Source organism: Neomonachus schauinslandi, chromosome 1, assembly GCF_002201575.2.
Source record: "Neomonachus schauinslandi chromosome 1, ASM220157v2, whole genome shotgun sequence".
Lineage (NCBI taxonomy): Eukaryota > Metazoa > Chordata > Mammalia > Carnivora > Phocidae > Neomonachus > Neomonachus schauinslandi.
The window spans coordinates 2,184,172-2,208,372 of NC_058403.1; the positions used below are offsets into that span (position 1 = coordinate 2,184,172).

Below are 24,201 nucleotides of genomic sequence, written 5' to 3' on the forward strand. Positions count from 1 at the left end.
TGGGAGCAGGGCAGAAAGTTTCTTTCTGGAATGATGAAAGTGTGCTAAAATAAGACCATGGGGATGGGTGCACAACTCTGTCGACAGACTAATTGCTCTGAAGCGGACACTTCAAGTGGCTGAAGTGCGTGGCATGTAAGCGATGTAACTCAATAAAGCTTTCCCGGAGAAGTTGGCGTCTCTATTTCCGGCCCTCAGAGATGACCAGTTTTCAAACAGCCATCCAGCAGGCAGGTTTCTTCACTCAGTTTGCAGTTAGAAAGAAAACCGTTATCTGTGCTCTTGAAGAGGAAGCAGACCAGACCGGGAAGGAGCCATGAAATCGCCAGTGCTCTAATAATCACCGGCCGGCCGCGAGCAAACCAGACGAACTGTACGTGGGCTCCGGCGCACGAACGGTTTCACGTGGCACGGCTGGGAGCACATCGGAAAGCCATGTGTGCGCGCTACAGAAAGACCACACTGCTGAGTACGCTGGAGCCTACGGCTGGTCCAGAGAGAGAGGCAGAGCAGGGGGGTGGGAGGAGGTACTGAAAAAACCACTAACGTCAAGAGCTATAAACACAAACACATCTGCAAGTGTTGTTGGACGATTCCGGTAGTAAAGAGAAGGAATGGAGGGGCGCCTGGGTGGCTCAGTCGGTTAAGCGACTGCCTTCAGCTCAGGTCGTGATCCTGGATTCCCTGGATCGAGTCCTGCATCGGGCTCCCCGCTCAGCGGGGAGTCTGCTCCTCCCTCTGCCACTCCCCCTGGTCATGCTCTCGCTTACTCTCCCTCTCTCAAATAAATAAATAAAATCTTTAAAAAAAATAAAAATAAAGCCCCTTGATAAAGTGACCCCGAGTAGCAGCAAGGATCAGGATGAGGACATTCTAAACATAAGCAAGAGAAAAGGGAGCAGAGACCCTGAGTCTTCACTCTTTACACTCATCTTACGACCACCGGCAAGACTACAGGAGGGCCAGACCTGACACTTGAGAAGGGCCTGGGTGTCTACAGTACAAGCAGCCAACAACTGAGCTGCCCCAAATGTTAACTATTTTCCTGGATCTGTTGCTTCATTATACTGAAGGTTTTTCTCTACCTGATTTTTTTAGATTAAAAGGAGTATGATGCACTTTTCATGTCCCCCCCACACACACCCCCACCAAAAAATAATACAATACATACAAAAAAATTTTCCACTTGAAATTCGTAAGTATACGGCTTTAAGGGGATAGAGAGCTGTCCTTCAGAAGCTGGGGAGAATCCAACGGAGAACTGGCAACGCAGAGAAGGGGGAGGCTCTCGCGTCCACTTGAGCTCCCACACAAAGAACGTGGACTGCTTGCTGTGGATGTGCTGCAAAGAGAGTCGCTGTCATCGCGCACACGCACACAGCCAGCCCCCCAACCCCGCCAGCCCCGAGCTGCACTACCACCCAACCACCATGACCCTGCCTGCACGCTGCCCCGCGGTCCCGTGGTCCCAGCCCCGCCCGGGGCCCTCCTGCCCGCCTTGCCCTGAGAGTAGGACCAGTCTGATTCTTCTCCAGATACAAGTATCATTCTATTTCCTACTCCATCCACCATGCCGCTCAGTGCCCAACATGAAACTCAAACACACGCATCACGGTTTCCAAGCACTCGGGGATGCGCTCGCGCTGTTCGCTTATCACCAGGGAGGCCAGTCTCTGTGTTGCAAGGCTCCCTCTACAAACACACGGTGTTTTCCTCAGAACCTCCTGGCCACTCCGGCGTCACACTCCCGCTCCCACTCTGTTTTCTGCTGAGGGCCTTCTGCTCGATTCTGGAGAAGGGTTACCTGTGGGGACTTGGCATTCAGCGGTACCAGCTGCAGGTCAGCGCTACTTCCGGGATCCACAAGGTTACCGTCAGACAGCTGAAAGTCAAGTTCTGACAAATTCTGGACGCACACTTGAATGTACTTCCTAAAGAAGAGCAAGAGAAAACAAGATTTTGAAACTTAAGAACTTCATTAAATGTGTTTTGGTTAAGAAGACCCTCTCTGGGGAACTTTTTGAAAAGTGACGCAGCAAAGTATGAACCAGTCGCTACCTGCATTTCTACTTCTGGTCTCACACGGGAAAGCACCCTGAGACCAAATCTCCCCAAGCGAGCTATTTCTAAGGAAAAATGGATCAAAGAATGCTCTGTTCCTGACCCAGTGTTACGACGTGATCATAACTGGCTCACAGTGGGTGAGGACGGAGAGAGTGACCACTCCTCCCGTAGAGACTATGAGCACAGAGTTCCCATCCCTCCCTGTCACACAGGGAGAGGAGTCTGAAAGAAAGCACCCCAACTTCTGTTTGGAAGTGCTGGTGTCTTTAGCCATTAATATGTGCAGTCCCCTCCCTGTAACGGGAAGGGCGAGAAAGCAAACTGCTCGTGTAACGTCCACTCGAAATACAGTTCTGACATTTTGGTGATCAGTTTATGCAAATATCATCAACAGATGACAGCAAAAGGAACTTTACAGTGAGAGGCCGCACTCCGCCCTGAGCGCAGGGGTCCGGGCGCACACCAGCGCTGACCGTGGACAAGCATGAGGCACAGGGCCCCGCCTCCAAACTGTCTCGTTCAGAGACTCAGTCAGACTCTAACGCAGCTTCTGGAGCACTGAGCGCTTCTCAACCGGAGGCAGTTCTGCCCCTGCGGGCGACATCATGCAACATCTCGAGATAGACTTTTGGTTGTCACAAGGGGGCTGGGGAGGATGGGGAGTGCTACCAGCATAAGATCGGGGAGCCAGGGGTGCTGCTAAACACCCTACAGTGCGAAGGACTGCCCCCCCGGCCCCACAAATAAGGAGTTCCCGGACCCAAAGCGTCAGCAGTGCCGAGGCTGAAGAACCCCACCCCAGACGTAACCAGCAGCCGGCAGAGGAACGAGTTGCACAAAGCCACAGGAATGCGACCAAATTCGGAACGGTAGGCCTTCTTTCTGGAGGAAAACTGAACCAAGCTCAGCAAGGGTCACTGGCTTGAGAAACGGGAGGAGAGATGAAAAAGGATCCAGTCACCAAACAGGGACTTGGTTTGGATCCCACATCCTACAAACCAACTGCACACAGTCATTTTTGAGACTGCTGGGGACACCTGACTCTGGTCGGGGAATCACTGAGAATCCGTACAAGCGGACGACAGCGTCACGGCTGTGTAAGAAAGCACGCTCAACATCACTAGGACACGCTCTGAGCAGCAAGGTCTGCACGCAGGACAGCATGGCCCAGGAGCAGGGCCCGGAGCCCGCCTTTACCGTGTCCCAGCTGACAAAAGCGAGTGTGTGGTCCGGAAGGGCACGCTGAAGGTCAGAGCGATGACGGTGGAGTAGATGGACCACGGGCAGTCAATGGACACCTGAGGAGAAACACAGGGATGCGCCTTCAGACCCCTTGCCTGACCACAGCCACCACCACACCGTCCACCCAGGTCGGCAGTGGCTGCCGATTTCCTAGACGGGGGACGGCCTTACCACTTCTCATTCAGAAAGCAAATCCCCATTAATCACGTGCACAAACAAAGGGGAAACAAAGCTACGTACACAGACAAGAAAAATAAACATGGAAGTGGCCTGATGGCCGCGAGACTCCAGAACAGTCTCAGAGTCTCCGGAGCAGATGCGGTGGCCAGCAGCCCCAGCCCCGCCTCGGGCTTCCCACACCGACGTGGCCGTGACACCAGACATGTTTTCTAACACTGCAGGAGGTGGTGACAAAGTGCTTTTAGTCGCTCTGTCACAATGACATGAGCAATCATTAACTATTACAACATTAAAGGAATTATCCAAACACTCCACACGACAACGAATATGTAAGAGAAGAGCAAGCACTCTGGGGGCGGGGCGTGGCCAAGCTACTAACTCCCCTAAGGTGACAGGCCATGCCTCCAGCCTCCCTCCATGTCCCCCACGGAAAACAGGAGCACACCAAGCACAGACATGTGCTCCTCCAGCACTAGTTTTGTGCTCATGCTGAAATAAGTACCATCTTTGCCTCCTGAATTGTTACCAGATAAAATGTTATCCCTTAGGTGCTGGCTGGTCTGATGTTCTATGCCATAACCTCTTCGCAATGACTGTTTGTTAGCCTTTTATCCTACTGTTTTTGTGCATGCGTGTCTGTTTTTTTTTTTTAATGATTCAACTTAAACTAAAAAACAAAAACAAGCAAAAAAACAAAGCAAAACAAAACAGTTCACCCTTTTCTCCTAGCGCCCACCCCCACCCCTGCCTTGGGGCACCCACCAGTCTGCTCTCCGTACCTATGAACTTGATTTTAATTCTTTTAGATTCCACATGTAAGAGAGATCAAATTATATTTGTCTTTCTCTTATTTCCCTTAGCATAATGCCTTCCAGGTCCATCCATATTGTTGCAAATGGTAAGATTTCCTTCTTTTTTATGGTGAATAATATTCCATTGTGTACACAGACAATGTTTTCAGATCCATTCATCCATCCATGAACACTTAGGTGGTTCCCATGACTTGGCTGTAGCAAATGATGCTGCGGTGAACAGGGGGTGCAGACAGTTTTTCAAGTAACTCTTTTCATTTTCTTCGGGTAAATACGAAGTGGTGAGATTGCTGGGTCACAGGGTAGTTCTACTTTTAACATTCTGAGGAACCCCCATACTGTTTTCCAGAGTGGCTGCACCAGTCTGCATTCCCACCAACAGGGAACAAGGGTTCCCCTTTCTCCACATCTTTGCCAACCTGATTAGTGATGTCGAACATCTGTATGTATTCTCTGGAAAAATATTCAGATCTCCTGCACATGCTTTAATCAGACTGGGGCGGGGGGTTGCTGCTGAGTTGTAGGAGTCCTTTATATATTTTAGGTATTGACACCTTATCAAATATATGATTTGCAAGTATTTTCTCCCATTCTGTAGGTTGTCTTTTCATTTTGTTTATGGTCTCCTTTGCTGTGCGGAAGCTTTTAGATTGATGTAGTCCCAAATTGTTTATTTTTGCTTTTGTTGTCAGATCCATAAAATCATTGCCAAGACCAGTATCAAGGAGCTTAGCACCTATGTTTTCTTCTAGGAACTTTATGGTTTCAGGTCTTACCTTCTAGCTTTTAATCCACTTTAGCTTTTTTTTGGACGGTTTAAGACAAGGATCCAGCCTTGTTCTTTTGCATGTGGCGGTCCAGTTTTCCCAATACCATTTATTTGAAGACACTGTCCTTTCTCCATTACACATTCCTGGCTCCTTTGTCATAAATTAATTGATCGAATATATGTGGGTTTATTCTTGGGCTCTGTATTCTGTCCCATTGATCTGCGTATCGGCTTTTATGCCACTACCATAGTGTTTTGATAACTACAGCTTTGTAACAGTTTGAAGTCAGGGAGCACGATACCTCCACCTTTGTTCTTTCTCAAGATTGCTTTGGGTATTTGGGGTCTTTTGTGGTTTCATACACATTTTAGGATTATTTGCTCTATTTCTATGAAAAATGCCATTGGAATTTTAATAGGGATTACACTAAATCTATATATTGCTGGGTAGTATGGACATTTTAACAATATTAAATCTTTAAATCCATGAGCACAGAATATCTTTCCATGTATTTGTGTCTTCTTCAATTTCTTTCATTAATGTCCTATAGCTTTCAATCTACACATCTTTCACCTCCTTGGTTAAGTTTATTCCTAGGTACTTTATTCTTTTTGATGCAGTTATAAATTGAATTGTTTGATTTCTCTTTCTAATAGTTCATTAGTATATAGAAACACAACAGATTTCTACATATTTATTTTGTATCCTGCAACTTTACTGAATTTATTTACTCTAAGTTTTTTGATGAAGTCTTTAGGACTTTACATATAACATTATGTTATCTGCAAATAGTGACATTTTACTCCTTTCCTTCCAATTAGGATGCCTTTTATTTCTTTTTCTTGCCTAACTACTCCGGCAAGGACTTCCAGTACTATGTTGAATAAAAGTGACAAGAGTTGACATCCTTGTCTTATTCCTGATCTTAGAGGAAAAGCTTTCAGCTTTTCACCATTAAGCATGATATTAGCTGCGGGCTTGTCATATATGGCCTTTATTATGTTGAGGTATGTTCCCTCCATTTCCACTTTGTTGAGAGTTTTTATCATAAAGGGGTATCGAATTTGGCCTAATGTTTTTCCTAAGTCTATTCAGATGATCATATGATGTTCATTCTTCACTTTGCTACTGTGGTGTATCACATTGATCTGTGACTGGTGAACCATCCTTGCACCCCTGACATAAAGCCCATTTGATCATGTGTATGATCCTTTTAGTGGATTGTTAAATCCGGTTTCCTAAGATGTTGTTGAGGATTTTTGCATATATGTTCATCAGAGATACTGGCCTATAATGTTCTTTTCTTGTAGCATCCTTTTCTGGTTTTGGTATCAGGTTAACACTGGCCTCATAGAATGAGTCTGGAAGAGTTCCCTCCTCTTCTGTTCTTTGGAAGAGTTTGAGAGGAACTAGTATTAATGAATTCTTCTTTGAACGTTGGATAGAATTCACCAGTGAAGCCATCTGGTCCTGGACTTTTGTTTGTTGGGAGGTTTCTGATTATTGATTCAGTCTCCTAACCGTAATCAGTCTGTTTAGATTTTCTATTTCATCATGATTCACTCTTGGTAGGTTATGTGTTCCTAGGAATTGGATTCCATTTCTTCTAGGCAATTTGTTGGCATACAGTCGTCCAGAGTAGTCTCTTATGATCCTTTGTATTTCTGTGGTGTCAGCTGTCGCATCTCTTTCATTTCTGATTTGAGTCCTCTCTCTTTTTATCTCGGTAAGTCTAGCAAAAGGTTTGTCAATTTTATCTTTTCAAAGAACCAGCTCTTGGTTTCACTGATCATTTCTACTGTCTTTTTAGTCAAATTCATTTATTTCTGTTGTAATGTTTGTTATTTCCTTCCTTCTACTAACTCTGGGCTTCATTTGTTCTTCTCTTTCTAGTTCCTTAAAGTGTAAAATGAGGTTGTTTGAGACTTTTCCTCTTTCTTGAAGTAGGCCTATTGCTATGAACTTCCCTCTTATATTGGCTTTTGCTGCATCTCATAAATTTTGGTATGTTACATTTCCATTTTCATTTGCCTCAAGGTAGGCTTTGATTTCTCTTGATTTCTTCTTTTGGCCAATTGATTGTTCAGTAGCATGTGGTTTAATCCCCACATATTTGTGAATTTTCCAGTTTTCTTCATGTAATTAATCTCTAGGTTTCATATTGTTGGGGTCAGAAAAGATGCATGATGTGATTTCAACCCTCTTAAATTTGTTATTTTTTTTTTTTTTAAAGATTTTATTTATTCATTTGACAGAGAGAGACACAGCGAGAGAGGGAACACAAGTAGGGGGAGTGGGAGAGGGAGAAGCAGGCTTCCCGCGGAGCAGGGAACCCGATGCGGGGCTCGATCCCAGGACCGTGGGACCATGACCTGAGCCGAAGGCAGACGCTTAACCGACTGAGCCACCCGGGCGCCCCTCAACCCTCTTAAATTTGTTAAGACTTGTTTTGTGGCCTAATATACAATCTATCCTGGTGAAATGTTCCATGCGCACTTGAAAAGAATGTGTATTCTGCTGCTTTTGGATCAATGTTCTGCAAATATCTGTTAAGTCCATCTGGTCTAATGTGTCATTTAAGGCGTTTCCTTATTGATTTTCTGTCTGGATGATCTACCCATTGATATAAATAGGGTATTAAATTCCTCTCTTACTGTACCGCTATTTCTCCCTTTAGGTCTGCTAATACTTGCTTTACATATTTAGGTGTTCCTGTGTTGGGTGCATAAATATCTACATGTGTTATATCTTCTTGTGGGACTGATCTATCATTATGTTACACTCTTGTCTCTTGTTACAGTCTTTGTTTTAAAGTCTATTTTGTCTGATAAAGTGTAGCTGCTCCGGATTTCTTTTGGTTCCTTTAGGTTTTGGTTTCACTTTAGTCTATGTGTGCCCTTATGTCAGAAGGGAGTCTCTTGTAAGCAGTATATAGATGAGTCTTGATTTTTTTTACCCATTCAGCCATTCCCTGTCTTTGGAGAATTTAGTCTACCTACATTTGAAGTAATTATTGATAGGCATGTGCTCATTGCCATTTTTGTTAATTGTTTCCTGATGGTTTTTGTAGTTCCTCTGTTCCCTTCTTCTTTTCTGCTTTCTTCCTTTGTGGTTTGATGACTTTCTTTGATGGTATGCTTCTATTTCTTTATCTTTTGTATGTTTGCTACAGGTTTTTGCTTTGTGGCTACCATGAGGTTTACTTATAACAACTCATGTTTACAATAGTCTATTTTAAGTTGATAGTAACTTCAGTTTCTAAAGCTCAACGTTTTTACTCTCCCTCGCCCCCACATTTGATGTTTTGATGTCACACTTTACATCTTTTTATCTGTGTACTCCTTAATTATTGTAATCATTGTTATTTTTACCACCTATGTCTTTGAATCTTCACCCTAGCTTTTTAAGTGTGCTTAACCTGCTACTTTTACCATATATTTACCTTTCCAGTGAGATTTATTCTTTCACATGTGTTCTTGTGACCACCCTTTCTTTTCAGCTTAAAGAACATTCCTTGTAAGGCCGGGTTAGTGGTGATGAACTCCTTTAGCTTTATTTTCTTTGGAAAACACTTTATCTCTCCTTCACTTCTGAATGATCGCTTTGCCGGGTACAGTATCTTGCTTAGAGATTTTCCTTTCAGCACTTTGAATATATCATGCCACTCCCTCTGGCCTGCAGAGTGTCTGCTGAAAATTCTGATAGACTTGGGAGGGGGGGGGTTTCCTTGTACTTAATAAGCCGTTTTTCTCTTGCTGCTGTTTTGTTTTTTTTAACCTCCTTTCCCCTCTACCCCAACCCCATCTCCTGCTGCTTTTAAGATTCTCTCCTGGTCTTTAATTTCTGACATGTAATCATAATATATCTTGGTGTGGGTCTCTCTGGGTTCCTCTTATTTGAAACTCTCTGGGCTTCCTGGATCTGGATGTCTGTTTCCTTCCCCAGATTAGGGAAGTTTTCAGCCATTATTTCTTCAAGGAGATTTCTGACCTTTTCTCTCTCTCTTCTCCTTCTGGAAGCCCCATGATCCAAATATTAGTCTGTTTGTTGTTGTCCTATAAGCCCCTAAGCTATCTTCACTTTTTTTTCATTCTTTTTTCTTTTGCTGCTCTGATTGACTGAGTTCCACTGCCTTGACGTTGAGCTGTCTGGTCCTTTCTTCTGCTTCATTGAGGCTGCATTTCAGGTCAGCTATTGCAGTCTTCACTCTGCGACTTCTATCTGGTACATTCTATTTCCCATCTCTGTTGAAGTTCTGTGTTCATATGTTCTCCTGGTTGGTGAGCGTCTTCATGAGCATTACATTGAACTCCTTATCAGGTACATTTCTTATTTATCTCGATTTCATTAAGTTTTTTTTTTTTCCCCTGAGTTTTTACCTTGTTCTTCCATATCTGGAACATACTCCTCTGTTTCTTCGTTCTGCTGGACTGTGTGTGTCTATACAGTAGATAGTACAACCGCCTCTCCCCGTCTTAAAGGCGCAGCCTGATGTAGGAGATGAGCCTCATCGTTCAATCCTGTCCCAGTTCCTGGTTGTTGCTCGAACTTTTGTGCCATCCAAGGACTTACTGAATTTTTAATACCTTCTAGCAGTTGAGGGATGTGCTAAGACTTGTCATTGTCCTAGAGGGGAGGATCTCAGCCTCTAGATTCAGGGAGACTGGAAGCTAGACCCGCAGGCAGCAGCTTTTTAAAGCATGCAAATATCTACAGTTCTGTGGGACCACACGTGTACAGTTCTACACTTGGGTTAAAAAGCTCCCAGAGAGCACCTGGGTGGCTCAGTTGGTTAAGCGACTGCCTTCGGCTCAGGTCATGATCCTGGAGTCCCGGGATCGAGTCCCGCATCGGGCTCCCTGCTCGGCAGGGAGTCTGCTTCTCCCTCTGACCCTCCTCCCTCTCATGCTCTCTGTCTCTCATTCTCTCTGTCTCAAATAAATAAAATCTTTAAAAAAAAATAAAAATAAAAAATAAAAAAATAAAAAGCTCCCAGAACTGATACTTGTGTTACAAGACATGGACACACCTGAATAAGCACAATGTAAGCACAATGGTAGCGACACATTCCTTGAGCTAAGGACTGTGGCTCTGGGACCAAAGTCATGGATCTCTCAAATAACTGTCAATAAACACCAACATCGAAGCATAAAATGACACAGCTTCCTCTTTGCCAAGTTCCAAGTGACGCTTCAGTGGACAGAAACCGAAGCACGCCGAGACACACAACTCCCTCTAGCCTAGTCACCAAGACAAATGGACTACAAACCCAAACTTACCTCTCCTAAGCAAACATTCTATTTCTTACAATAAACTGTCCTCCCCTCTTGAGTTGGTATAGAAACTTAGAGCCTGTTTGTCTTTGTCCTTGCAAGATGTACCCTTTATCTAAGAAGGGGTGATTCAAAGATAAATGCTAAACCCAGCGAGAGGATGAGTCAGGAATGGGAAATCTGCCACTTCAACAGAAGTCATCTCTTGGGTGCTGTCTTTCGGAACAAGCACGACCGGCAGAGATGCGAGCACGGGCGGAGCACTTCCAGCCCCTCCTTACTTTATGGTCCGTAGTAGCCATGCAGTGGCCAGCTTTCTGTGTGTCCTTATGCTTCCTATGGGGCTCTGTCATCCCCAGCATGCTGCTCTCTCCTCCAGTCACTGGAGCTGAAGGTAAAGAGAGAACTTCCAGTTCAAACTCAATCATGTGGTATGCAGGAGCAGCAGGTAGACTGATGCTTGTGACCTTGTCAGACGACTGAACCCGGAGCGACACATCAGAAGCCTTTTCTAGGAAAGATAGAAAAAGTCACTTCTAACACATTCCCTGTGTTTCCTTGTTCCTTTCTCTTCTAGTAGGTGATAGGCCCAGCAGTTTAGTTCCAGCCCAACTCCCACTGCTCCTATGCACCGGCAAGAGTGTACCTAGGAAGGATTAAGGTGGGAGGGCAGAGGCAGGAAAACGAGGACCAAAACCTCAAGACAGTAATACTGTAGAAGGCAGCTGGCTGTAGACCAGAAACGGTCACTATGCTAAGTCTGAAGACAGAAAAGGGACACTTCCCACATGGCCCACCATGTACCGTGTGTTTCCCTGCACGTCGTGCTCCCATTCCATTCCCCTAGCACACCAGCCCCCACCCAGGAGGGGAGCAGCGTCTTTCCCTCTCCGTACCTCATGCCTGGAGATCAGGGGAGATGGGACTTTTCTAGGGCTTCTGGCCAGTGCCTAAAAAGGCTGATTTGCTTTTACTTTTTGGTGAGGGGGGTTAGGGAGGTAGGAGGAGATTACAGCCTGGCAAGGCATCCTCTTGGAGCAGGGGCCCAGTCCGCGATGCTGCATTATAAGCCCTTAGCAAGGTCAGCACCACCTGGCCACCAAGCATATACACGGCTGTCTATTCGTCCCAAATATGATGTCCTGCCCGAGGTCAGGCTCCCAGCCCACCTACGGGCAGAACATGGCCATGAAAAGAGCTGCAGGGAGAAGTGGTCCTCAGACGCTGCCCGAGGATGGCGGGGGCCACGGGCGCCTTTCAGCCTCACAGTGCGCAACGATGGCAGGAGTCCGCCTTCACCAGGCGACTGCCGCCTCACCTCTTGTGCTGGAGTAGATCACTGCTCTGTTCTCTGCATGACACAGGATGAGCATGGCTTCCGCGTTGCTGAGCTGGAGGCTGTCCCCGTTTTTTACTGTATAATGGCCAGTAGTCACAGTGAACTTTACCTTCTGAGGAATACCAGCCAAAAGGCTATCTGAAGGGAAGAAGACGGCAATCAGTATCACGATCAATCAATGGAGGGCCTGCTGTGAGGTTAAAAGGGCGCTAAAGCAGATTTATCCCTTGTAAAGACTCCATATTTCACTGCCAGCTCCAGCCCTCCACCCTCACGTTTCATCTCGATCACATGGATGCAGGGTTGAGGGGGGCCCCTGCCGGGAACAAGAGAATCTGAGTCTTATTAGCACCGAAGACAGACTTAGGGCTCACAGTGGCAAGCATGTCTATGACGGTCCCAAAATTCACCTGCCAGTAAGTTAGTAAGAGAGAAGCAGCTAAGGACCCTAAAGAACAGACTAATGAAAGCGCATGTACTATTCATGCTCTTCAGAACTGTTTCTAGCCTTTTCAGGTGAGGCCTTCAGGACCTTTGGTTCAAAAACCGCTGGGAGAAGGGGGCGGCTACTGCTTTCCCCCAGACGGGAATGCAGGGTGGAGATGGGCCGAGCTCCCCAAGAGCCCCGCGCCAGGACCGGCAGAAGAAAGAAGGCAAGAGATCAGGACCCAGGAGGAGGAGTGGACAGATGAGAGGGATGGGAAGGCACAAGTGAGAACGGGAGTGAGGGGCCACAGATGGGAGCAGAGGCGGGAGCACGGCCGGCCGGGCCCCGGTCTGGTTTGGGGTGTCCCAGGCCTTCAGAGCAGGGGCGCCCGGCTCTTCCCGTGAGCAGTCCTCTGACGGCACCGTCTGAGCGGCTGTCCAGCATCTGAAGACCTTTCCTGGTGGCCCTGGGAGGCTTTTAAAATCAGAAAAGTAGGGAGTGTAGAGAGATTAAATAGAAAAAAAGGCTTTCCTTGAATTTTTTTCCAAATGGAAGAAACGAGCCAAATCAATACATCCTGTTCAGCCCCAGCAACGCATCAGTGTCTTAATCAAGTGCCACGTGGTCTTCAATAATTTGCTTATACCAACTCCTTCTAATTTCGGGACTTAACAGAAAAAGAGCAGCTTTGGATGGGGCTCCCGGGCGAGGCCGGCCGGCCTCCCGGCAGCCGGCGGCCCACTCACCGGCCAGTGGCTCCACACGCAGCTGGGGCTCCTGCGAGTACACGTCGTACTGCACCAGCGGGTAGAGGTGAGGGAGCACGAACCACACCGGGCCCACCGAGGCGCACAGCTGCCGCAGCGTGTATGTCCCGGGCTCCTTGGCCTAGGGTCAGAGGCGAGCATTCGGAAAGTCACCCCCCGCTCTCGGAACGGCCTTCCCGAGGGAGGCTACGCCACCACGTCTGGGGAATGCCCGTTTTCCTCACCCTGTCCTGTCCCACCGCTCTGTGCTTCTACCTCGGCCCGTGGGCTGCTCACGAGAGCCTCAGAGTCCCTCGGTCAGGGAGTTTCTAAGTGACCGAGGCTTAAATGTGCCTTTCTGCTTCTAAGAATGTATTTTCAAGTTCATACACGTCCTTTGTGGCCTTGTCTTCTGAAAGGGGTTCCGTGGAACCTTAGCCTGAGACATCAGACCTGCTCCGAGCCTCGACTGAGAATACACGTGACAACAGTGCTTTGCGCTGGCCGGGCCCCCTCCTCGCTCAGCGGGACTCACAGGACACAGCGCCTCGGGGAAGAGGTGTATGAGAGCAGTCGGGGCCGCTGCTTTGATACCCACGCAGCCAACGGAAGGAAAACAAAGTTTAACATGGACCCGGGCCATCTTCTCTGAAATGTCATTGCCACAAATGAGGGTGTATTTTAATGCAAAGGGAAAAAACTCTAAATCCAGTGAGAGCAAAAATAATTACCCACGTTAAGAACTTCTTTCAAAATTTATCAACTGTCGTAACATTGTGTGTCAAAGATTTTTTAGAATACCAGTCTGTTTTTCGTTAAGGATATAAACAAAACCCAGGGTAGCACACAGAGGCCTCCAGCACATTCTCATCACACTGCCAACAGCTCCAGCGAGCTCGAAACCCTTCCTGAGCATCTGTAAAGTCAGCTCTCCATCCCGACACATACCTGCGTCCTGAACGTTATCCTATTGGCCCCCGGTTCCAGAGTCACGTCGTTACATTTCAGTACGTGGGCCCCGTCCTCCAGAGCCACGCCTGAGGGTGTTTCCAGAGACGTGCTGCTCTCCTGCCTTCTCAGCAGCATGTGGACATTTTTGCATATAATCCCTGTTGTGTTCAAGGAATTATCAGAGGGACTTCTCTCAAACATCTCATACAACTCCAGTGCTGGTAAGTTGTTCTGGGATGCGGGGAAAGGCGAGGTCTCCGTTGGAAAGTTAATAATCCCGTTGGACGTCTTGTGCTTAGTAAGCCACTCGGCGGTCTTCCGGTAGTTGTTCTTCTCGATGCTGAAGTGGACGGTGATTGCAATCTGCTCCACGTGGACGGGGACGGGCATCTGGCTGCACATGGTTATGTCCACGGACAAAACACCGCCCACATGGACCACAGCGTTGGAAGGGGTAAAATGGAGATCTCTCAGTTGTGCAAAACAATGCAGAGGGAGTACTATCTTGTGACCTGTAAACGCACATCACCACGAGTTACTCTCCAAATCTCGCTCTAGACCACCTACGGGCAGCAGGGCCTTGGCTACCCCCGGGGCCTGCTGAGCACGTGCAACACAAGCACGAGGCAGTGCTAGTCGAAAGAGACGGCTGAAAACTTCCCAACCCCATACCATCTTCACACACCAAAACACGCTACACTGTCAAAAGGAGAACATAAATGCAGGCCTACATAGCCCCCTGGAAATCACAAAATCTGAAGAAATTAAAGTCTGTAAGTTCTGTTCTGGCAAACCTAAGAGAAAAACAGGTTGATTAACACCTGAATTTTAAAACCATATTTGTAAGTAGTCCAATTCTTAGAGCTGTTTCAAAGAATTCCACCACTTTCCCAATGACATAAAGAAATTCTCAAGTAAAGATGTCTTATGTTCCTCCCGTATATCTGGAAATAAACCCAGGTGCTTGCCAGCCTATGAAGTCAGCCAATGAAGTGGGGAGCCCTGCCTCCTGGACCCCAAGAGGGCAGTGAAGCCCCAGCCCCACCGTTACTAAGGGGAAACAACCCGCTACACTCTCTGGCCTCCTTTCTATAAGCACCCGGCTTGTTGAGAAAATCCACGAGGCTGCCAGACTGACTGGTCAATGATTACTAAACAGTAATCCACTACAGGACGGACTTGCAGAAATTAGCGTACTAAAAGCACAAGAACAGTGGACATCCTAGAACATCTTGTTCGTACAGAGACAGCAAGGGACGCCGGCAGGAGAAGCATGCCGGCCCAGGCTCACACACACTAAAGCACACACGGCACGCGACTGCCGATGACCACTGGGGGCACATTAAAGAATCTACAAATACAAGCCAGTGCCACGCTGCCCCTGAGAAACCCACGCAGACGGCCCACTGTGAGTGAACTACAGCCCAGCAATCAGGGACCCTAGCTACCTAAAGCCACGATCTTCGAAACACCGGCCTTCAGGTGGCTAGTAACTGCCACGGACTACACTGTGCAAGCGGACGTCCCAGCCCCCAGCATGACAGTGTGCAGAGACAGGTCATCCAGGCGGTAACTGGGCTTATCCGAAGAGACACAAGAGCACTCCCCCCCTCTCCCCTCCCCGCCCTCCCCACCCCAAGCCCATCTCGGTCTCTCTCTCTCTCCCGCTGCCACGTAAGGACAAGCCAGGAGGAGACACACCATCAGAAAGCAACTATGATGGCACCTTGACCTTGGACGTCCAGCCTCCAGAACTGTGAGCAGTAACGTCTGTTGTTTAAGCACCTGGTCTGTGGCACTCTGTTATAGCAGCCCAAGTTGACTAAGGCAGGAATTATTTTAAATAAGTACTCTTCCTGATAAACTAAACACGAGGAGCTAAATGTGACAATAAATTAAACCTCACCACACGGCACCACCTATGAAGTATATCTGCCAAATCATTAGCCTAAACCTAAGCCTTTCAGACCTGCTTTCCTGCTGGATGCTCCTAGGAGGAAACACTCAACAAATTCCAAAGGGGGAAAGTCTATGAGATAACTGGCTCGATGTCTTTAAAAGTCAGTGTCTTACAACCCAGAAGTCACAACTCACTGGATAAACAGAACGTGGCCCATCCATACAATGGACCGTGATTCAGCCATAAAAAGGAATGAAGCACTGATACAGGCTTCAACATGGGTGAATCTTGACACCATGATGCTCGGGGACATAAGCTGGTCACAGAGGACCACATAGGGTATGGCCCCACCTACGTGAAATACAAAATAGGCATCTAGGGCGCCTGGGTGGCTCAGTGGTTAAGCAACTGCCTTCAGCTCGGGTCATGATCCCAGGGTCCTGGGATCGAGCCCCGCATCGGGCTCCCTTCTCGGCTGGAAGCCTGCTTCTCCCACTCCCACTCCCCCTGCTTGTGTTCCCTCTCTCGCTGTGACTCTCTCTGTCAAATAAATAAATAAAATCTAAAAAAAACAAAATAGGCATCTATAGGATCAGTGGTTGCCAGGGGTTGGGGGTGGGGGGTGGCGGTAGGAGGAAAGTTGGGAAGAAATAAGTATGCGGCTTCTAGAATTGATAGCTGCACATATTTGTGAATACACTAAAAGCCACTCAATTGTACACTGCAAATGGGTGAATTCTATCTCAGTAAAGCTAGTAATATTAAAAAAGGAAACAGAGATGGGAAGAACTGTTCTAAATTAAAAGAGAATTGAGGTATAACAATCAAAGACAGCACGTGGTCCCTGACTGGACGCCAATAAACGTAATTTACAGAAACACGTTCCAAGCCGCTGAGAGAGACTGGAATATAGACCACTAGTGGGTGGGTGGGGGCACCCCTGATTTCAGAAGGCCACACGAAGCGGCCCCGGGGTGACGTGTGACATGCGGTGTGCAGTCACGGGGAAGCTCAGCAGCAAGACGGCAGACACAGGTTGGCCACAAATCTGCTCAGTCGAGGTGGGGAGCCAATAACACTGGATTATTCCTTCTACTTTCCTATAGCATTTGAAGATTTTCACAATGCGAAGTTTTAAAAGTTACTCTGACCTGGGCTGTCAGCCGGTAAAGCAAAGTATCTCTCAGAAAGAAATGGGACTCACACAAGGAATTTAAGAAACAAAACAAAGGAAGAAACAAAACAGAGACAAAACAACAGACTCTTAACTATAGAACAAAGTGGTGGCTGCCAGAGGGGCGGTGGGCGGGGACGAGTCAGAGAGGAGGCGGGGACAAAGAACACACTTGTCACGTTGAGGGGATGAGCACTGAGTCATGTGGAGAAGTGCTGACTCACTATATTGTACACCGGAAACTAACAGAACGCTGTACGGTAACTAGATTTCAATATAAACAAACAAAAAAGGTTCTTAACAGCCCCCCAAAGAGCAAGTCTGACCTGGGCTGTCTGTCTGGCGGCTGGCAAAGCTGAGTATCTCCTGGCAGAAGTGTTTCCGCTCCTCTTCAGTTACGTGGTGATCGCTGGCCAAAAGGCTACTGGTCTGAAGGTAGCTGGAGGGAAGAGTCAAGGGGTCTGGGAAAGGACCCCACCCTGAGTGGCACTGGGCACAAGCGGCTCCACGGTCCCCAGAGCCTCCAGGTGCAGCCCAAAGGGGATCCTCCCTCATGTCTAAGTTATTAGAAACTCAAAAGGAGATCAGACATGTTGACGAGGCACCTAACTTCCATGTGACACGGGACATCAATACAAGGCAGGCTTTTTCTCTCTTAACTATGGGAGGTGCTTATTAAACACTCCCTGTGGGCACCCCTGCTTATACGGAGAGCAAGTCTCCCATTGCACGGGAACATCAAACTTAAAGGATACTTTTCAGTTTGTCCAAGATGCTTCTGACATTCGGCGAGTTGCTTCCTTGTGTGCGTGATAGGGAGCGCCCAACCCTCAGCCAGGTAATTTTTCAATGCTCCTTGAAGATAGATTTCTGCCTTCTGTGGAGACTTTTTCCTCCTTGCAAATCGACAAACAAGCTTCCATCATGGTTCATGATAATCACGACCTGCCCGCCACCCACTGCGAGCCTAAGCCCTGACACTGCGCCATCCCAGTCCTTCCCTGACACTCCCCAGAGGAGGGGGTGTGCAAGTGGACCCGACAAACGTGCTCATGCTAAGCCCGCAGAGTGTGCCCAGCATCATACACTCGCCAAAGAACTTTCCACAGGGAATCTCAGGATAAGAAAGTAAAGGCACTGCTCACTATTTCGAGCTGACACATAAGAACACCAAGGTTAAGCAAGGTGAAGGATTTGTCCACAGGTACACAGCTAGTTAGCCAGGGAGCTGTGAAATCTGCACCCAGTGCCACACCTCCTACTAGAAACAGGCACACACAGAAGCAGTCTATATGGCCCAACTGAGAGTCTGGAGCTTGGATCTACTCTGAAACTTAGGCAAACAGCCCTGAGCAGACTTCAGAGATTTACAGAGAACCATGAAGAATTTAAATAGCAACACACATCGCCTAAGAGAGGATCTTCCAGTCCCAATTTAAACCTTCAAGATGTTCAGAATAAAACCAAGTTTAAAGCACAACTGAGGAGAGCTGGCCAAAGCCTCCGTGACAATACGGACCCCTGCCCTTCCCCGCGGGGCTGCAGCTACTGAACTCAGGGGACAAAGACCAACACTGAGCAAGCACTCGCCCTTTCTAGGCACCCTGGGGAGACATCCCACGGTGTACTACCCTCCTCTTACAGAAATGAGAGTTCTCAAACCCTCAAATTACATAAATGTTCACGCTATCAAATTACATGCATTATGTGTGTTGGTATTCCTATATTCCCGTGTTTCAAAGGGGTCAGAACCTTCGATGCTTCTTCAGTTACTATCTCTAGCCAAAGACTCTTACATTCTAGAGCACCGGATCAACAGACCACTCCTCAGCCCCCAGAGATGGAGGCCAGCGGCCACCCGGCTAGTCTGTGGCGAGCTGGAACCAGGACCCCAAGTCTCTGATTAGCATTCCAGTGCCATCCCACCGGGGCTCCCGGCCTAGGATGCACTGGCGTCCAGGCGGGCTCAACTCACAGCATCTGAGGATGCGGCCTCTTTGCCCCATTGACTAAACACTTACTCCTCAGATTCCCTAGATGGGAGACTCGGGAGCGCCAAACTCTAGCCCTGACCACCCACCATCAGGTGCGTAACTGGCTGCCCCAACTACATGTGGAAAACCAGGAAGTTCATCCAGATGATACACGAATCCCTCTGCAGCTACTTTAACCAGTTAAATTATTCTTTCTGGTTTCATCTAATAAAATTACTTTATTAATTCTAGATTTCAAGATAGCATTTCAAGCACACACTTGAGAAGACTTAAACATCTTTTCCCTTAGAATTTCTATTCCTTTCCAGAGCTCTGAAATAGCAATTACACTGCCAGCCAGGGTTTCTTCTCTTCAGTAGGCTGATTTTATCAAACACATGAGAAAAATGCCAAGTTCTGAGTCTTGTCTCTAGCACCCAACCCTAAAGCTGGGGCGAGACTGGCGACGTTTGCAGCCTGTGCACACCGTCTCCCCCAGAGCAGCCCTCTCTCGCACACAGAACACACGCAGGGACTGCACATCACTGACCTCCAGGTTTTCAATCTGGCCAGGAAGCAACTGACATGAACCAGAGAAAATGCTATATGATAGAGTATTTCAGAATCTGCATCCCAATTTACGCTACTGGATAAAAATTCCTGTTTCCCCCCTAATGCTTTCATTAAATAGAAGTATAATATTAGATATCAGATATGTTCTAAACACCACCTGCATACAGAAGTATGTTACATTAATTTAATTAAATAAAAGAAACACAAAGATCAGTAACAGATATGAAGGGTAAGAAGCTAAAAATCTCTCCATCTGGTTTTCAGGAGAAATTGAAAAACAAAGCTGATGCTGATGGGTTGACAGGTTCTACATTTTTCATTCTACACATTTATGTGCACTTCACATTAACCCCACACGCGACAGACCCTTTCCTACTACACATGTGACATGTTTGAAACTCCGAGAAACGTTCACGATCAATTACATGTAGAACTCTGCCAGGTCCTTCCCGACGAGCCTAGCAGAGCGGGTCCTCCCGATGCTCGTGTGCATCTCGATGGCAGCGTGGGACAGGTCCTGCGGGAAAGGAGACACCCGCGTCAGCCTGTGCAAGTCCTACACTTACTCACCCAATGGTGAAGCAAAAGACCTTGTTAATAACATCACATTACTGTTTACTTCACATCTGTGTTTGTGTTTTTATGTAATGTGTGATTTATACAAAGTCGTTAACTTGTACATAAATTATGAAGCATAATAACAACCAAAATATGAACTCGGCAGGCAGAGAATATTTAACTCCTCAAAGTACTTTCTATATGTGGGCAACATTTTTACTGTTTTTCTCACTTTTTGGGTAACAGGGACAAAAAAGCTCTGTCAACTGCTCCCAGGTTCCCTGTGACTCGGGAGTGCAGTCGGCCCACCCGGCTCCTGCCCGCACTGTGCTTCCCGCAGGCTCTCCAAATCAAAATCTTTTAAAAAATCAAGCACAATACCTCTGTTCAAGTCTAAAGCATTTTTTTTGTATATAGAAAGCCGTTCATTATCGTCCCTTATAATTTCTATTCTATCGAATGAGCAAGACCACTTTGAACAAAATTACAAAATCCACAGATGCTTTTACGCCTAATTATGGCACAGAGGTCCTAACGAACATTTCACGAACAACTATCCCAGGCGTCATCTGCAGCTCCCTAGGGACCGCAAGGAAACATAAAAGGCCGATAAGAAGGTGGTCCCGAACAACATCCCATTCCCTATCCCAAGGCCACGTAGCGGCAAAGTCTTCCAGAGACCGTTTTCCTCCATGGGTAGACGGGTACCGTTTGTAATACTTACTAAGTAGTGCTTTTCAAAAGCTTCTACTGATGACAACGCTTCTTTGAGTTTCTTGTAAGGACTCTGAGCTGTGTTGGCTTAAACAAAAAGAAACAAGAGCCCTTATTTGTCCTCAGTGTGTCCAGTTCACATCCACCCTCAAACGCCACAGGTTCGGGGGTTCACCTGCTGCCCGGGGAAATCACAAACAGCCATGCATCCGGAACCACATCACTACCTCTGCGCTTGTCCAGTGAGAATAGCCATGAGAGACTCTAAACCCTGCATGTAATATTTCATTCTCGATGGAGACTGGGGTTCTTACATCCATCACTTCCACAGCGATCACATGTGTGTCAGGCTGGAGCCCAGCAACATGAACATCACACGTCCCACAGGTGGTCCGCAGAGCAGCAAGGCTTTGGCTAAATCTCACTCCTACCATTCTGTTTACACCTGCGAGAAGCAGTAAGGCTCCTTCCAAAGGGCTCTATGACCTATGAGTAACTTATGGGGTAAAAGGATTTGTCTGTCCATATTGCTCGGAAACTAGATCCCCTGTGATTCAGAGGGAGATCTTAACCCCACACAGGCTGTAGAAAGTCATGACCAGCTTGTGTAAGCCTGTGAGAAACTCAGAAACATTTTTAAAAACCCTTCCAACTTCTTAAACTATGTCTAACATTTCTTTACATCAGTAAAAGGCAAATAAAATATCTTACCTATTAATCTGGTCAGCTAACAAGGAGTATAATTTCTCATTTCCCAAATGGGGAGCGATTACATGGTTAGAAGTTGAATGAAATGTGCCAAGATACAACCAACATTCTCCTCACTTTCCACTGTACCACCCGCTCAGACACACATCAAAAAGTAAGTACCTGTTTCAGGTCGCTCAGCTCCCAAACCTGCCAAAAGATCAACTATCCTGTTGAGGTCCTCTGAGTTAGGTCCTTTTTCTGACACAAGTCCACACAGATAGCCCAAGGATTTTAGCTGTCGAGATAAACCCACAATTTCAAGTAACTAGCAATAGCAGTCAGCAGAGAATTTATGAATTTGAATATAAAAATTAACACCCAACTGAATTCTAGAAGAAACTTAGCTTTCTATCCAAATACTTCTAACCTGCATGTAGAAACACATCCCACTGGGATCATTCTGCCCTCACCCTTCCACGTGGTAACTCGAGCGACCGAAGACTAGCAGGTCTCAGCTCAGGCCACTCGCCTACCTGCACGGTCCCAAGCTTTCAAGGCCTCCCGCCCAGTCTGCACCTGACACCAGCAGGCCATCCTGCCACACACAGGGGGAGCCCATCGTCACTTATAGGCAGAAGCCACTCTCGCTTTTACACATTTCCCACTTCGCCCTCCTTTGTACCGCCCCCCGGCCCCAAGGCCTGGTGCAGAGCATCTTCAGCACGAACAGGGCAAGCACTTGGTCTCTGCTGAAGAGGGACACTGGCAGGGAACCATTCTGTGCCTCACTCCTACTAGACATGCCCTGAAGAGACGAGACCCGCCCGTGCGATGACGAAGGGAACCACGCTTCTCCAAACAGCTCCTCCGTCCCTGGCCCCGGGGCCCAGCCCAGAGCGACACCCGTGCCTGCATTCGGGAGGTTACCTTTTCGGTGGCATAGCTCCATAAGCCCACAGTGTGGGCGATGTTCGAGTCGATCTGTGCCCGGTCGCAGCAACCCTCTATCCTCTGCAGCACCTCCAGGCAGCTCAGGAACACCCAGCAGTCCAGAGCACCGGGCGGGACAGAGACCTGGAGGGTACCAGCACGGGCGTGAAGCCAGCTCAGGGAAGGCACCCGTCCCGCGCTCTAGTGTGAGCGTGCCCCTTCAAGCACCAACCCAACCCAGGGCTGCCATCTGCACAGCTACGGGAATGAAACAGGGACATGACCACAATCACATCAGTTCGCCTCCGGACAGGAAAGGGGTGATCCATGTCCAAACGCAGCTTTTGGTTTTCTGTTTCCAATGAGAATGAGAGGCTTGGGAGGGACATGACTTTCAATAAGATATTTTGAAAAGCTTATTAAGAAAAGGCAGCTACAAAAAGGGCTGACTATCACCTCTTACTCTAGGTTTGAAGAGTACACATTTTGAAGGGCAGAAGCTCGCACGTCAGCGAGCACTGGGCCCCATTTCGGAAAGACCATGCTCAATACAGGAAATCTGAGCCTTAAGTAGGTTATCAGGTGATACTTAGGAATTATTTAATTTGCTCATTTTTTCAGGTGTGATTTAGTCTGTAAAAAAGAGCTCCTGCAGTTTAGAGATACCCTCGGAACTATCACCCACAAATAAAACATGATGTCTAAGATTTGCCTAAAAATAGCCCAGGGGAGCATGGATAGGGACACAGATAAAGAAGAGAACGGTCATGTGCAGGTTGGTAGCTGCTGCAGCTGGGGATGGCGGACCCAGAAGTTCATCACATTACCCTCTCTACTGCTGTACGTATCTGAGCCTTCCCATTACAAAACTAATAACGTAAACGCTGTATTATCGCAAATACAGAGAGCATCTACTGTGTATGACTGATTCTAAGATGCACTTTTCCCCACGTTTGAGCATCTCCGAAATAGGAACGTGTCTCACCGTCAATGGCATCTTAACACTTCAAGTTGGCGGGGCTGACCGTTTTCCTGGTGGCAATAATCCCGGGAGGGATCTACAACTGGTACTCCAGTTATTATTCAAAAACTGGAACTTAAGAGGTAATTGTACATCACTTGACAAGGGAAGCTGCCTAATGCTGACAAAAGACTCCTGTGACACACGCTGAGCGCAAATACAAGGACCTGGAACCAACTGGAAGGAACCAGAGTGCCAATGTTCCCAAAAAGCTAAATTGCCCAGTCTCTGCAAAATGAGATAAACGACTTAGATCCTCTCGGACGAAAAATGGGCCTAGAAAGCATTTACACTGTCAGAAGCTCTCTGGCCCAGACGGTGGACCATATGCCAGGGCTGCAGAGAAGAGCTGGCTGGCAGGATGCAGCCCGGGGACAAGGTCAGGGCACATCCCTCCCTCCCCGGTCACACCAGGGCGGGCTCTGGGTCGGCTGAGCCGGCCTCACGGGCCCTCCTGGCTCCCAGGTACCGCACACTCAGAGTGCTGTCACCTCACAAGACACTACCATCCCAGGCAGCCGTTCCGTGGAAGCTTCTGCTGAACGCGCCACCTCTCCTCAGGCACACGCTCGTTATCTGCCAGCGAGAATAAAGGGAACGCACCAAGGCTATACACAGGGCTTCTGCCTCAGATGAACCCAGAAGAGAAAGGGAACACCAGCAGTCAGGGCAGGGAGCTGCTGCAGGGCAGAGCTCTAGGAGGGGTTGCGGGGGGAGGGGGAGCGCTGGGAAGGGCCACGGGGGGAGCACTCGGAAGGGCCACGGGGGGAGCACGGGGAAGGGCCGCGGGGGGGGAACCGGGAAGGGGCGTGGGGCGGGCTCAGCCGACCCAGAGCCCGCCCTGGTGTGACCGGGGAGGGAGGG

The 24,201-nt window shown here is 47.8% G+C and overlaps 1 protein-coding gene across 4 annotated transcripts in view; it reads right to left on the reverse strand.

Moving 5' to 3' along the window:
- The window catches only part of TRAPPC10 (trafficking protein particle complex subunit 10), a 90,139-nt gene that overhangs the window by 9,336 nt on the left and 56,602 nt on the right, over positions 1 to 24,201 (reverse strand). For all 4 annotated transcript variants that reach the window (XM_021679242.2, XM_021679240.2, XM_021679241.1 and 1 more), the window contains 13 exons: positions 22,314 to 22,460; positions 21,567 to 21,681; positions 20,707 to 20,783; positions 19,850 to 19,941; positions 17,634 to 17,774; positions 17,205 to 17,317; positions 13,802 to 14,316; positions 12,854 to 12,995; positions 11,660 to 11,818; positions 10,623 to 10,852; positions 3,262 to 3,362; positions 1,805 to 1,931; positions 1,172 to 1,342 (listed from right to left, as the gene is read on the reverse strand). In XM_021679242.2, the coding sequence (XP_021534917.1) occupies positions 1,172 to 1,342; positions 1,805 to 1,931; positions 3,262 to 3,362; positions 10,623 to 10,852; positions 11,660 to 11,818; positions 12,854 to 12,995; positions 13,802 to 14,316; positions 17,205 to 17,317; positions 17,634 to 17,774; positions 19,850 to 19,941; positions 20,707 to 20,783; positions 21,567 to 21,681; positions 22,314 to 22,460 (2,130 nt within the window). The remainder of the gene's footprint in view (positions 1 to 1,171; positions 1,343 to 1,804; positions 1,932 to 3,261; positions 3,363 to 10,622; positions 10,853 to 11,659; positions 11,819 to 12,853; positions 12,996 to 13,801; positions 14,317 to 17,204; positions 17,318 to 17,633; positions 17,775 to 19,849; positions 19,942 to 20,706; positions 20,784 to 21,566; positions 21,682 to 22,313; positions 22,461 to 24,201) is intronic.